At 42.6% G+C, this 15,919-nt stretch overlaps 1 protein-coding gene across 2 annotated transcripts in view; it reads right to left on the bottom strand.

Moving 5' to 3' along the window:
* rnf150a (ring finger protein 150a) overlaps positions 1-4,516 on the bottom strand; it is a 105,223-nt gene extending 100,707 nt beyond the window's left edge. Inside the window, exon 1 of one of the 2 annotated variants that reach the window (XM_080194059.1) lies at positions 1,117-4,516. In XM_080194059.1, the coding sequence (XP_080050185.1) occupies positions 1,117-1,567 (451 nt within the window). In that variant the 5' untranslated portion in view covers positions 1,568-4,516. The remainder of the gene's footprint in view (positions 1-1,116) is intronic. The other variant, XM_080194068.1, reaches the window with a different exon arrangement.
* Positions 4,517-15,919: the final 11,403 nt, after the last annotated feature.

Below are 15,919 nucleotides of genomic sequence, written 5' to 3'. Positions count from 1 at the left end.
CTTCTCCAAACCTTAACTATGACTGCAACACCACCTTCTGCACCCTCTCCTTTCCTTCTCCATGAATGGTATGTTTTGTCTGCATAGTGTGCAAGAAACAATACTTTTCACTATACCAATACAAGTGACCATAATAGAACAAGTTGATCTTTCTATGAACCCTAATTATGACTGTAACACTACATTCTGCACCCTCTCCTTTCCTTCTCCATGAACAGTATGCTTTGTCTGCATAGCGCACAAGAAACAATACTTTTCACTATATCCCAATACATGTGGCAATAATAAATCAAATTTTTAACAAGAATGGCAGGACTGACTTATGAAGAAAGACTGGATTGACAGGGCTTGTACTCACTGGAATTTAAAAGAATGGGAGGGAATCTCATTGAAACATAGAATTGTGGGACTGGACAGGCTAGATGTAGAAAGAATGTTCCTGATGTTGGGGAAGTCCAGGGGTAAGCCATTCAAACTGAGATGAGGAAAAACTTCACAACTCAGAGTTGTGAAGCTATGGAATTTTCTCCCACAAAAAGCTGCTGGGTCCAGTTCGTTAGATTTGTTCCACAGGAAGCTGGACGTCGCCCTTACGACTGAAGGGATCAAGGGGTATGCAAAGAAAGCCTGAGTGCGATACTGGAAGTGCATGTTCAGCCACGATCATATTGCATGGTGGTTAGTAGAACAGTGGTTAGCACTGCTACCTCACAACGCCAGGGACCAGGGTTCAATTCCCAGCTTGGGTCACTATCTGTGTGGAGTTTGTACGTTGCGCATGGATTTCCTCCCACAGTCCAAAGATGTGCAGGTGAGGTGGACTGGCCATGCAAAACTGACCCTTAGAGTCAGAGGGACTAGCTGGCATAAATGCAAGGGGTTGTGGAGATAGGGCCTGGGTGGGACTGTGGTGGGTGCAGACTCGATGGGTCGAATGGTTCCTACACTGTAGGGGGTCCTATGACTATAAATGGTGCTACAGGTTCGAAGGGCCGAATGACTTTCCTCCTGCAGCTATTTTCTACATTTTTAATCACTGAATCCTACATTTAATCCTACACTCAATCCCTACATTTAATGCATGATCATCGAGAAAGCCTGTCAAGACCAGCTCACCTGGATGTGGCATGGTGATGGTCTCGTTGACATTGCTGGCCCCCACGTTGTAGATGACCACGGCCGATGCGTTCTGGCGGGCGGCGTGCAGGATCTTGTCCCTGTAGCTGCAGTTCCCCTTGGGGATGAGGGCGATCCAGCCGCGGGCGCCGGGGTCGGGGGGCAGCTGGAAGCGGGCCTGGGGGTCGCAGGCCAGCCGGTCGTGCGGGGCGGGCGCCGCCAGCCAGCCGCGGGCGTCCTGCTTGAGGGAGTGCTGCCCGTAGCGGCCGCACTCGCTCCTCTCGGAGCGCCGCTCGTAGGTGATGTTGACGAAGGCCGTGTACCATTCCTCCTTCTCCGCCACCGTGAAGTCCAGGCACAGCAGATGCACGAAGCAGAAGGACAGCAGCCATGTTGAGAGGGCCAGACTGCGGCAGGTCTGCACCACACACACCGGCATCACTGACACCATCGGCGGCTCACGGCCCCTCACTCGATCACTATCGCCTTCCACAGCAGCGGGACACACATAAATACACTTTCAAAATTATATATATATTTTTTTTAAAAAAAAAGAAAATCCCTTCCCCGCTGAAGGATGCCAACCCGGACCAAACGACGTCCTCCTCCTCCTCCTCACTTTTGTTGTACTCCCCGGACGCACACTCGGTGTGTTAAACGGTTAATATTTACAGTTGTCCGGGCCCGTCCAGCTGCTGCCCGGCTCCCCGCTGCAGGAGGCGGCTCATGGTCGCTCCAACCGCCGCCTGAGTGCCGGAGGAGAGGGAAAAGAAGTGGAGGGGGGAAGAAGGAGGGGGAGGAGGGGGATGTCCCTCTCCGATAGCAGTGTACAACCCCCGCCGATTATTCTGTTAAAAACGAGCAGGGAGCGGGCTGCCACCGGCCAGCAGACATTTCCACCCCCGCCAGCACCGAGGCCTCTGCCTGTGTGTGCCTCTGTCTCTCCCCGTGTGTGTCTGTCTGTCCCCGCGCAGCCGGCTCCCGCCGCTGTGCAGACGGACGCGCTGAGCTCCTCCACGCGGAGCTTGACGCATTCGCGCAGCCAGCCCAAAGGTGTGAGAGTCAACACAACAACCCAGTATTACCGAACACAACCTGACACCGCAACATCGAACAGTGAAAACAACCCAGAACAATCCAGTGTCGTTTGAACACAATCCAACATCAAACACTGAACACAACCCAACACCACAACATCAAACAGTAAAAACAACCCAGTATCATTGAACACCACCCAACATCAAACACTGGACGCAATCCAATCTCACTGAACACAACCCAACATTAAACAGTGAACACAACCCAATATCACCCTGAACACAACCCAACACCACAACATCAAACTGTGAAAACAATCCAGTATCATTGAACACAACCCAGCATCAAACACTGAACACAACCCAATATCACTGAACACAACCCAACATTAAACAGTGAACACAACCCAACACCACAACATCAAACAGTAAAAACAACCCAGTATCACTGAACACAATCCAACATCAAAGTGAACACAACCCTGAACAACCCAGTATTACTGAACACAATCCAATATCAAACCATGAACACAACCCAATATCACTGAACACAACCCAACACCACAACATCAACCAGTGAAGACAACCCATTATCACTGAACACAACCCAACATCAAACAGTAAACATAACACAATGTCACTGAACGCAACCCAACATCACAACACCAACCCAGAACAACCTAATATCACTGAACACAAACCAACATCAGTGAACACAACCCAACATCACAACAGCAAATAGTGAATACAGCCCAACAACACAACCAAGTGTCATTGAACACAACCCAACACCACAACATCAAATAGTGAACAAAACCCAATATCAGCCAAACATCAGTCAACCGTGAGCACGATCCAACATCAGTCAACCGTGAGCACGACCCAACATCAGTCAACCGTGAGCACGACCCAACATCAGTCAACCGTGAGCACGACCCAACATCAGTCAACCGTGAACTCGACCCAACATCAGTCAACAGTGAACACGACCCAACATCAGTCAACAGTGAACACGACCCAACATCAGTCAACAATAAACACAACCCAACTCAACATCAGTCAACAGTAAACACAACTCAACACAACATCAGTCAACAGTGAACCCAACTCAACACAACATCAGTCAGTGAACCCAACTCAACACAACATCACTCAACAGTGAACACAACACAACATCAGTCAACAATAAACACAACTCAACACAACATCAGTCAACAGTGAACACAATTCAACACATCAGTCAACAGTGAACCCAACTCAACACAGCATCAATCAACAGTGAACCCAACTCAACACAACATCAGTCAACAGTGAACCCAACTCAACACAGCATCAGTCAACAGTGAACACAACTCAACACAGCATCAGTCAACAGTGAACGCAACTCAACACTGCATCAGTCAACAGTGAACACAACTCAACCCAACATCAGTCAACAGTGAACAAAACCCAACACAGCACAAACAGCAGTCAACAGTGAACAAAATCCAACACTGACTCAAGAACAGCTTTTGTTGCTGCCATCAGATTTTTGAATGGACCTACCTTATGTTAGTTGATCTTTCTCTATACTCTAGCTATGACTTTAACACTACATTCTGCCGCCTTTCCATTCCTTCTCCCCTATGTACTCTATGAACAGTATACTTTTTATAGTATGCAAGGAACAATACTTTTCACTGTATACCAATACATCTGACAATAAATCAAAGCAATGTGTGCTACAATGCCTTATCTCGTCAGCTTGGATCTTATTTGTCTCTCTTGTGAGGACCATGAATTGTATTCAATTTGAATTTTATTTTTTGGAGCAAGCAAGGAAATCATTTTGGATCTACCTGGTCTATTCTAGTGTGGATTGATTTTGTAACTTTAAAGATAAAGTGAAAAAGTTTTTTTTTAAATCTCCAATTAATTAATTCATAGAATCACTACACTGCAGTGGAGGCTGTTTGGCCCATCGAGTCTGAACCAACTCTGAAATACAGCAGCCCATCTAGACCCTATTCCCATAACCTCATGTATTTCCCCACTAATCTTCCTAACCTACACACTAAGGGGCAATTTAGCACGATTAATCCACCTAAGCTGCACATCTTTGGACTGTGGGAGGAAACTGGAGCACCCAGAAGAAACCCATGCAGACATGGGGAGAACATGCAAACTTCACAGTCACCCAAGGCTGTAACTGAACCCAGATTCCTGGTGCTGTGAGACAGCAGTGCCAACAATGTGCTATCTCCACCACCCAAACTGTAGAATGTTTGGAGGATGTGACTGGAAAGACACTGGACTTCTGAAAATGTGATTTCATAGAAAAATCTTTTTTTATCTCAACAGTATTCAGGGGAAGTGGCGGGAAGGGTTTATTTTTAAAGTAATTTCAATAATCTCACTTCGATGTACGCTGGCCTGGGAAAGCCAATCTAGGATCATACCTTCTATGGTGGAACTCTGTCGAGTGACTTGGAGACATTTCCTAGTTCCTCTTTTATCAGAGCACTCTTGCAATGTTTTCAATGCTTGTATAAAATTATCTTTGGAGTGGATTTAAATCTAGCTGATTGTTCTGATGGCCAGTGGATGACGTTTTCAATAAAATATGTATTAAAATTTTAAAAAGGAATGTGCAGACAGTGGCTTATTCATTCATCTACAGCTTCCTGGATTCAAACAATCCCTTTTGATGCTAACTAAACAAAAAAAAGGCTTGTGTTGCCTTTTCTTACTTCCTCACAAGAGTGCAATGTAATCATTCAATTCACAACTTTCTCTTGCCCAGAAAATAAGATTTTAACGTGTTCCCCGATTGAGTTTTGCAGCACAGAGACCCCTTCGGCCCAACATTGAGTGATAGAGCAATAATCTTCTCTTAACTCTAATGAAGGGTCATTCAGACTCCAAACGTTAGCTCTGTTCCCTCTCTACAGGTGCTGTCAAACCTGTTGAGATTTTTCCCAGCATTTTCTGTTTATGTTGGATTCCAGCATCTGTGGTATTTTGCTTTTATCTTCCCTAAAGGAATTGTACTTTTGACTTTTTTAGAAATTTAAATCAGATGGAAGAGCAGGAGTATGGGCCAATTGTACCCTCTTTGTCTCCAATGAGATCATGGTAGATCTGATTTTGGCCTTAACTCCACTCTTCTGCCTACCCTCCCTTTGACTCCCAAGTAGTTGCAAAACCTGTCTAAATTGTTAAAAGGTTGCTGATCCCTGTACAAGGATATCACAATGAGGGTAATGCTCCCCTTCACAGGTTGCACTCCTTCACATCAATGAGATACACAATTTTGGGATGATACAGCTATGCTTTAAAGTGCAGATTTTCTCTCATTCCTCTGGTTTTGAAAGGGCAAATCTCATTCATTTAGTGTGGTTGCATAATCTGACAAGTGTTGTCAATTCAATTTTTAAAATATCGCCTAATTGATAACTTATCAGGAATAAACTCAGCTGTATTTGTCTAAGTAAAGTCATATTGCTATTATTAATCAATGCCTCAATACTTTTCCCCGTGCCCTTTCCTATCTCTTAACTAAAACCTGTTATAATTCTGATGAAAGATTATTGGTCTGAAACATTAAGTATTTGTTTCTTCATGGATGTTGTCTGATACGGTGAGTATTTTCTGTTTGTATTCCATATGTCCATTGCTTTTTGTGTGAAGAAACTACTACTTGATTTCACTTCCAAACAGCCTGTGAGTAATATTTAAGATTATGCCCTTATTCTGGATTTCACACCAAATAAAACAGTTTATCTTTTTTACCCAATTGAAACCCTCAGATATTTCATTAGAACACCTCTCAAAATTCTAAATTCAGGGGAATGCAAGCCAGGTTTATGCCCCAAGATTTTATCCATTAAGCTCTTGTTTAATTCTGGTGCATCTACGCTGTACGGCTTCTAAGACCAGTATGCCTGAATGCAGTGATTTAGATGGAGTCTGATCAAGCATCACTTCCTCCAGCTCCCTTGAGATTAAAAAAAAATCGCATTAGCCTTTTTGATTACTGAGATCCAAAGATCGAACTCCACCTGCCACAGTTACCAATACATTATTTTTCAGGGTCAATAATTTCATTAAATTTCCTTTGTAAAGTTGCCAGAAGCAGTTAAAAGCCCTCACTTTTATTATACAGCAGGCCATCCAGTGGTACACACATGGTCCTACTTGCCACGCTAATCATGTGCAGGAGGTTGCTCCTCTGAATGTGAATGGTCTTTCACCACAGGGACAGAATTGTGTACAGAAAAGCCCATAATAATGACAATTCCCTTGATTTCTTCATACTTAAGCAGTTATAAGGTAAGGAATAACTATGGGAGACCAAAGATATCCACCACAGTTATGGCTAATGTCAAGATTGCACGGCTGACGTACAAGAGTCGAGAAGCAACATCACCCACGCTTACACCAGAGTCTTGGCGGGTTGCCTTTGATGAATAATGAGAATTAATTGCAAAACAAGATTCTTAACATGGAAGTTAATAAAAAACTGACATGCCAAGCATGGATGTTCTGATCATGAATGGACAGCTCCTTGAGTTGCCACGTGAAATATCCTTCTGAAATTCATCCTCTAAGCATTTAAATGCAAAATCCTGACCCAAGCATAAACATTCTGTTAAACTGGTTTCTATGAATTAGTTACCAACCTTCCTTGTTACTGAGGTTTCCAGTTTTCCTACATTGTGTAACATAGGTGTCAAGGCTTTAAGATTGTGACAGGAGAATTATAGAACTATGACAGGATGACCTTTTCTAACTAAATGCCTGCAAAGGGATACATGATGCCTATTCCTGTATTTTAACTGCTGCATGGAAAAATAGATCGAGAGAATGATGCTTATCCCATAATGTGGGACTCATGCATTCATTCCTCTTACGTGCACTGCTTAAATGAATAATCAAGTGCATTTTCAAGCTCTACATTTTTGTTACATCAGTATTTCCCCTCTGCAGGGAGATGCGCAAGGTCATTTACACTTTTGTTCTCTGCTTGTTTTTGGCTTGGCACACAGCAGGAGGAAAACACAAGCCTTGATATGCAGATTCACAGCAAAATATATTTTGAATGCAAGCAGCAAATTTTAGAAGTTTAATTATTTATTAGATATGTAATTATCAACTGTTTTTGCTGATTTGTTGCTGAATGGTCAATTAAGTAGATTGTGGCACAAGGCTTTGCAAACTGACTACTTCAAGAAATTCCTATTTTTGTTCAATATTTCTTGACAAATTACATTCATCAGCCTTCAATTACTACTCACAAGAATGGGTGGAATTTTAACCCCAGAAAATGGGTGAAGTTTGGTACAGTGGGAGGTTGAAGTGTTAAAAAATATAAATTCCAACTCCAACCCACTCAGGATGTTGACAATTTAAATGTTATAATCCTCTGTAGCCGGCTGCACATTTTGATCCACAATTTTGATCCACAGTTTAAAACTTAATGCTGGCTGGCCAGGTTTCCTGTGCCTCAGGAAACATGTCAGCTAAAAGAAGGTGAGAACTGCTTAGTTGAGGAGATGATTGCTTTTGTACTTACCTCCAGAATCCAGCTTCCCTGCCTCAGCATGCCCCCTTACCAGACAGCCCTTTCTACCCTTTGATCTCCCACATTAGGGCTCTGTTCTCACCCTAATGCCAATGATCTCATCCTCGAGGCCTTTGATCACAGGAACACACAAGTAATAGAAGCAGGATAGGCCACCAGGCCCATTAAGCGTGTCCTGCTGTTCAATATGATCATGGCTGATCTATGCCAGCCTTAACTAGTTTTCTGTGCCTTTCCCTCTATTCCTCAATATATCAATTAATTTTCCTCTCCATTTTGAATACTTCTAAACTTCTAATGATCCAGTCTCCACCACCCTTTAGGGCAGTAAATTCCAGAGATTCACCACCTCCTGCAAGAAGAAATTTCTATGCACCTCAATTTTAAATGACCAGCCCTTTATCTTGTAAATGTCCCCTTGTTTGAGACTCTCCCACTAGTGAAAACATCTCACCATCTATCCTAGCAAGTTGCCTCAGGATCTTGTATGTAAGAATAACGTCACCCCGCACACTTCTAAATTCCAAGGGATACAGACCCAAATTGTCTTAGTCTCTTTTGATGGAACAATCCTCTCACCCAAGGAATTAGTCTGGTGAGTCTCCTTTGGACTGTCTCTAATGTCATTTTTTTATATAGGTAAGGGGACCAAAACTATGCAGTATTGTAGTTGAGGCCTCACCAACACTCTGCCCAATTGCTACAAAATCTCCAGTCTCCTTCAATGTGCTCCCTCACCATTATCCAACCAAACCCCTCTGACCTCCCAATGCCCCCACATCCTGTGTCTACAATTTTCCGCCATGCTTACCTTTACATACCCTGCCTCTCATCTACCCCAGGCACTGGTCTCAGACTATTCCCACCTCCCAGCCTCTGATTCAACCCTCTCTGCTGCCTGGTTGCTGCTCAATCTGGCTGGCTGTAGGCAAGAAATTGTTAAGTCTGAGACTACTGGGGAGGTAGCTCCGAAAGGAGTCACACGGACAGACAGGCCACAGCGGCAATAGGCTTTATCGAAGAACTGTGCTTCTTGTACTCCAGCCCTCAGGTACTGTAGGGGTGGTTTGTCCCAGCAGGTCACCCCATGACCTGTGTCACCTAACGCTTCCTCTTAAATGGGCTACACCTCACATATAATAGAGAAAAAAAAACAACCTGGTCATGACCTGCCATTTAATTTGGCAAAACCTGAGGGAAATCCATTCTTCAGGATTTCCTAATCTCAATCCTACTTCTTCCTCCCCTCCACTTTCTCCACACTCAGCCTACTGCGTAAACTTGGTTAAAATACCTTAAGTATTACTACTTTGATGTTGAACTGCTAAAATTTCAGGGCAATATAGCCCCCTATTGAGAAGTTATAGTTAGAACATAGTGCTTGTTTCGTGGTAATCACCATTTCTTCTTGTCTGGTGTTATCTTCTGTTTTCATCATTTCCGCTGGGAGACTGAAGTTTTCACAGAAATGAGCAGGAAACCATTACTAGGGCAACAACTTCAATGTGAAATGTATATTGGGTAGTCAATCCTCTGGAATTATCCCAGACAGTACAGAAACTAAAAGTTAAACTTCCAGGTACTGCTGCAATCAGCTCAGATGAAAAATTGCATGGACATTCAAACTTGTGTGATGTTAAAATTTTCTTTTGAGCACTCTTACTTATTAGTTATTAGAATATTAGAGACAGCAAACACAATGTTTGACTGGCAGTCAAGAGACCTCTACTTTGGTTACTATAGGTGGAATTTTACAGCTCCTCCACCGGTGGGATTTTCTCACCAAAATCAATCAATCTTTGAATGGCTTGCTGCATTTTCCAGTCCTGCCCCCACCGCAATGGAAGCTGTAAAATAAAAGGGGACAATGTTGAGCCTACACTCGCCATCTGCAGGAATGGCAGCAGGGGCTCAAGATCCGGTGAAACCCAGAAGTCACAACTCTCATCAGCAAGATCGCACTTTCCGATTTTCGCCACCCCATTTAACGGCAGGTAAATGGATTCATGGCCATTCTGATTTCAATACATTTTAATATATTAACATATTAATATCCCCTTACCATATATTGAGTCCAAGGCTCAATTTCAACAGGTTACAACAGGTTCACCCATATGCCTCTGTTCAACACTAGACTGATCCCAAGGTTCAAGTCTCTTACATCAATTTATGGGAGGGGCTGTACTTAGTCCTCTATTAACCCTATATATGCCAAACCTTTATACTGCATAATTCTAAGATAATCCATAACGGGAATGTGGATAGAGCATTTGGAGGCAGAATGTCACGTGGTGAAGCCCTCCAGGTAGACATCCAAACAGAGCTGGTAACATAATTGTTCACTGCAAGTACCAACTTTTAGCCTTTAGAAAACTTGAAGGTCTATTTGAGTACGTGGTAGAATTGCAATTCTCTCAAGCAATGAATTAATAGGCATTAACATTATTCTAATTTTTAATAGATATCCCCTCTGTGTGCGCAGGGATGAGTTATTTGCAGTTGATTTTGTGACATTTGCACACATTCTAAATATAGCAATTTCAATACAAAAGTTCTTAGTTAATTAATCTCATGGGAGTTAAGCAATGCAAACCCAGCTACCTGTATGCTATTTAGACAGCTACATCAAGCTTCCCAAAAGAAAGAATAAGGAGCTGTGAGAGCTGCCTCAGCAGATTTCTTAAGTAGGGCAAGTAACCTAATAGAGAATCTTTGGACTGAATTTTATGAGCCACCCACAAGTGGGAAAATAGGCAGCAGGTCTCGTAAATGGGCCCAAATTTTTAATGGACAGAACAGGTCCAGGCAACAGGAGATCAAGGGGTCATCCAACCCAACTGTCTGTCCCTCTACCATGGCTATATTTGCAGCTGGGTGTACCTGGACCGAGAGCATACAGTGTCCATTGGTACGATCAAGGCCTTCCATATCCAATAGGCACCACATGGACTGTGGTGTTTTATTGATGCCTTTAATCACAATTTGATTTAATGTTTTACGTTTCCTTTGCAATTTGGTTTAGGTTGATGCAGTGTACCTTTAAGGGGCTGCACTTTTAATTTGTCCCTCAGTTTATTTGACTTAGTTTATGTGGTTCAACCCAAAAGAATATAATGGACAGCATGAGAATCCTGTGTCCATGCAGCCCAGTAAGATTAGCCCACAGGCTATTAGTCAGTGAAGGAGGGGTGGGGGAGACCATGCCTTCTACTTGATCCCTTTGTGTTAATCAGAGGCCCACTTCCCACAGTTTCACCTTTCCACATTCACCGTCCCCCCTGCTCTGTCCAACATCTCGACATCATGACTGTCCAACATGTCCCCAGTCTTGCTTTCTGCAGCCTGTCAATCTGTACCCACCAATATCTCAGATGCACCTGAAAGTAAGGGTCCTGATATGTTACCCTGTAAAAATACAATGAACATTTAGCTGACCTTGGCCTACCTTCAGCACCAACAGGGGCCGCCATTCCTGTCTGGCAGGAGCACCTTTTGAGATCTCTTTCTGTATGTGTTGCATAGAGAAGAGGAAGAAGGAACAGGGAGCACTGTTGGATTTCAAAACACTGAGCCAATCCCGTATGCTGACCTGGATGCACCAGTTTCTTCCCACAGTCCAAAGGGTGGCACTGTTGTCTCAAAGCGCCAGGGACTCGGGTTCAATGCCCGGTTTGGGTCACTGATTGTGTGGAGTTTGTATATTGTCCCCCTGTCTGCATGGGTTTCCTCCGGGTGCTCCAGTTTCCTCCAGAAGTTTGAAAGGTGTGTTGGTTAGGCGCACTGACCCAAACAATTACTGGATTCTGGTGAATAGGGAAATTTCACTAACTTCACTGCAGTGTTAATGTAAGCCTACTTGTGACACTAATAAATAAACTTTAAACTTTGAAAAAGAAGTACAGGTTATGTGGATTGGCCATGCTAAAATATGTAGGTCAGGGGGATTAGCAGGGTAAATATATGGGGCTACAGGGATAAGGCCTGGCCAGAATACACGGACAGAAAATCGGTGCAGACTCGGTAGGCTGAATGGTCTCCTTCTGCACTGTAGATATTTTATGATTCTATGATTCATATCTGGGCCTCACAGAGGAGTAATGTTTGATAGGGAATTAGTAGAGGATCCTTATCACTGTCTAGAAAATCACCTGAAGGAAGATCCTTATCACTGTCTAGAAAAACTCCCAAGTTTTCACAGTTCTTTTAATATGAGCAAAAGTAACAACGGCAACTATTTTGCTGTTAGAAAGCTTCAGAGGGCTACAGGTGACTCGGGAAGAATTCTTACATGCCACTCCTGACAGGTTCAATGGCAGATGGGCAGGGAGAATTCAGCAAGAGGCCCAGAAATTGGCTTTACGCAAGCATGGATTTGCCACAGGATCTTCTGCACAGCGGATCAAGAAATTCACTGGTGACCAACATAGAACTGATTTGCCTCCTGCTAATGAATGCAGATGTAGGCTTGACTGGAATCGTCCCTCCCATGCCTGAATCTCTGCCACTCCAGCAGGAAAACATGCCAGTCCAGAACACGTCTGGGACAATGTAGCATGCAGAAGTCAGGACTTACCTGAAGAAAATCTGGGGGTGCCTCAGGAGTTTGGGATGGAGGCTTCCAGCAATCCTGCACCCTGGAATACTACAGCAGTGGGTGGGGTGAATGCCTCTCACGTGAATCTCACAGCTTCTGTATCATCGAAGAAGTTCATCTTCCAGCCTTCAGTGTGTTCCTGGAGGTCCATCTTCTTCCTTCAATGGCGGGCCAGTGATGTTGGGTGACTTTTCAATATGGCAGCGAACTATAAATGGAGGATATGTGCAACCAAGTCTGCCCCACTACGGAATAAGGCGCTAAAGCCTTGGATGCAATGTTAATTAGTTCAGGGCCAGAAGATATAGTGTGGTTTCCCGTTGACCTCTGCAAATACTCCCCATCCCATCAAAGGACATAGTTCCAGTCGGGATAATTCAGCCCATTGTATGATTCACCTGTTAGGTGAAGCTTAGATGCATCCACCAGATCATTAACACCTTGTTTACCAGGCCAACTAATAACGTAGTTATTTTAAAATTAATCTTCTTTCAGCTTTGCGCCCTTGTCATTGGAACAATGCTGCTGATGTTTCTGGCCTCAGCCATCTCATGTCATACCCTCCACACCATAACCTTCCTGACAGGGAAATAGAGTATCCTTCTCTGCTTAACTACCAGTGTCAGCTTTTCAACAGTCTTGTCACTAAATTACGATACCATTCATTAGATTTTTGACCTCCATATAGGCTCAATATACAGTGTGTTTTTTTAAAGGGTAACTTATATCAAGACTCTTAAAGAAACAAAAATTAGGAAGCAATGAAATGTTGATCTAATACTTTATATTCATTTTACACAACCATTGCATACAAAGATTACTCTTACAGACTACGATACGAGGACTCATCAGGAAGAGTTGTAAGCATGTGGTTCTAATCAGCTTATGATTGTCAAGGCTGAAAGTTTCTCTGAGCTTTTTATATGTCATACCTTTTATAGACTTGCTAACATGATGAAAACATGCCAAGATGTTCTGGTCATTTTAATTAACATGCAACATTTTAACCCATCTCACATGCAATGCTCTTCAGTGGTTCTGTATGACACTATCATTATTTATCAGTACCTTTCTGCCTCCTCTTTTTTAATGGTCTTAATGACTATGTTCAGTTCAACTCCTGACTGTCTGGCTCGGTGCCTAGAATATACCGCATTAGTCTTTGTAGATTACAAGTCCATTAATGTTTGTTCACAGGTTCTAATCTTGTCCTGAATATGACCTCTCAGAACTTGCTTACATTGCAGATTGGTAGTTTTAATATGTGCAAGTGTCTTTAATATTTAATGTAAAGACATTTTTAATAAAGTCATGAGAGTTATTGGGGTCAAACTCTCATCTGACTTGCCTCTATTGACATTTCTCACCTCAAGGCTTAAAACAAATTTTTCTTTTGTAATCTCAATACTTAACCTTTGGTCAGTGCAAACATTTCCATTATATTATTTCTCCTGTTAAAATATCTTTATCTTAAAGTTTCCTTTCTCAAATAGACAATCGTCAGATGTATAATTTGCGTAATCATTTCTGATAACAAGACTAATGTAAAAACTAACCTTATCCATGGATGCCAACCTGTATTTTACACTATATCCAATTTGGATTTAATACACAGGGTGATAATACAGCTCAATGTTACCATTTTGTTGTTGCACATGTACCAAATGATTTGACAAGATATCAGAGGAATGTAATAATATATGCTGGAATATTTTCTGAGACGGTTGGCAGCTATAAGACAGCATAAAATCAGACGTCTTGACAGCACAACAGTGACTATCACCTACCCATCCCCTTGGATATTTTACCCTCAGCAAGAAAACATTGGGTGGCCTGCTCACTCAATGGCCACTCAAATTGATCCTTTCATATCGTTAAAGTCATTAATTGGCTTGAGGTGGTGCTTCTGCCTCTAACAGAGATGGTGTGGTGGTATTGTCACTGGTCTAGTGATCTAGAGAATCAAGACAATGCTCTGGTGACTGGGTTCAATTCCCATCGTGGAAGATGGTGAAATTTGAACGCCATAAAAATCTGGAAGTATAAGTCTAGTGATGACCATGAAAACATTGTTAATTGTTGTAAAAAAAAACCCATTTGGTTCACTAGTATTCTTTAAGGAAGGAAATTTGCTATCCTTAAATGGTCTGGTCCTCCAGATCCATAGTGATGTGGTTGAGTCTCAAATGCCCTCTGAAATGGTCTCGCAAGCCACTCAGTCAAGTGCAATTATGGATGGGCAATAAATGCTGGACTTTGGAGCACCTCTCCTTCATCAGGTGAGTGGGAGTTCTGTTCACAAATAGGGCATGTAAAGGCACAAACTCAATTTACATGAATAATGATTGGAATGCAAGTCTTTACAGCTAATCAAGTCTTAAAGGTACAGACAATGTGAGTGGAGAGAGGGTTAAGCACAGGTTGAAGAGATGTGTACTGTCTCCAGCCAGGGCAGTTAGTGAATTGCAAGCCCAGGCAAGCCGTGGGGGTTACAGTTAGTGTGACATGAACCTAAGATCCCAGTTGAGGTCATCCTCGTGTGCGGAATCTTGGGTTCATGTCACACTATCTGTAACCGCCATGCCTGGATTTGCAAAATCTCACTAAGTGTCCTGTCTGGAGACAATATACATCTCTTTAACCTGTGCATAAAGCTCTCTCCACTCACATTGTCTGTACCTTTAAGACTTGATTAGCTGTAAAGACTCACATTCCAATCATTCTTCATGTAAATTGAGTTTGTGTCTTTATATGCCCTGTTTGTGATCAAAACTCCTACTCATCTGACAAAGGAGCAGCACTTCAAAAGCTAGGGGTGTTTGCTGTTGGACCTGTTGGACTTTAACCTGGTGTTGTGAGACTTCTTACTGTGTTTACCCCAGAACAACACTGGCATCTCCATATCAATAAATGCTGGCCCAGTGACTGAAGTCCACATTTCCATGAATGCATAAAAAAAGGCCAAGATAAATCCCAGTGCCATATGCTAGTGAGAAAGGGAATAGAAGAATTAATTGATTGAATAGCTAGCTGGAGAATTGGTACGGAGGGAGGAGAACATCATATTTGTGAAGCATTAGGATTAATCTCCTCTCAGGCAGATATGCCACTGCTGTTGGGGAGGTTTTAAACTGGTTTGTTAGGAAGGTGGGAATTTGAAGTGTAGGTCAGTTGGGAAGGAAGAAAAGCTGGTAATGGAAAGCAGAAAAGTAGCAAACAAAATGAGAAGTTAGACGAAACAAAGGTGAGCATCAACTTAGCTTAGAATGAGAAATAATGTCAAATAGAAAAGGTTATGGGCACTTAAGATTTTTTGAGGATGTTATTAACTGAATTGATAAAGGTGAAAGCGTTAAAAATCACACAAGTTTAAAAATTTCAGTCACACAGGGAAAGCTATGTGAAAACCACAGATCTTGATTAAAGCAGACCCAGATAAGAGTCAAGGGCCATTTCATTGAATGGTGTACAGCTGCAGCTCATGTTTCCCCACTAGAACAAGGAACAATGGAAATGGAGGTTGACATATCATTGGTCAGAGATATAACTATCATTTCTTGATGATATAATAGGCACAAGCTATATTTGGACACGATACCTTTATGTATG

This window comes from Carcharhinus amblyrhynchos, chromosome 1 (assembly GCF_965287045.1).
Source record: "Carcharhinus amblyrhynchos chromosome 1, sCarAmb.v2.hapA, whole genome shotgun sequence".
Lineage (NCBI taxonomy): Eukaryota > Metazoa > Chordata > Chondrichthyes > Carcharhiniformes > Carcharhinidae > Carcharhinus > Carcharhinus amblyrhynchos.
Note: the sequence above shows the minus strand (reverse complement) of the source record. Positions and strands in the feature narration are given on the sequence as shown.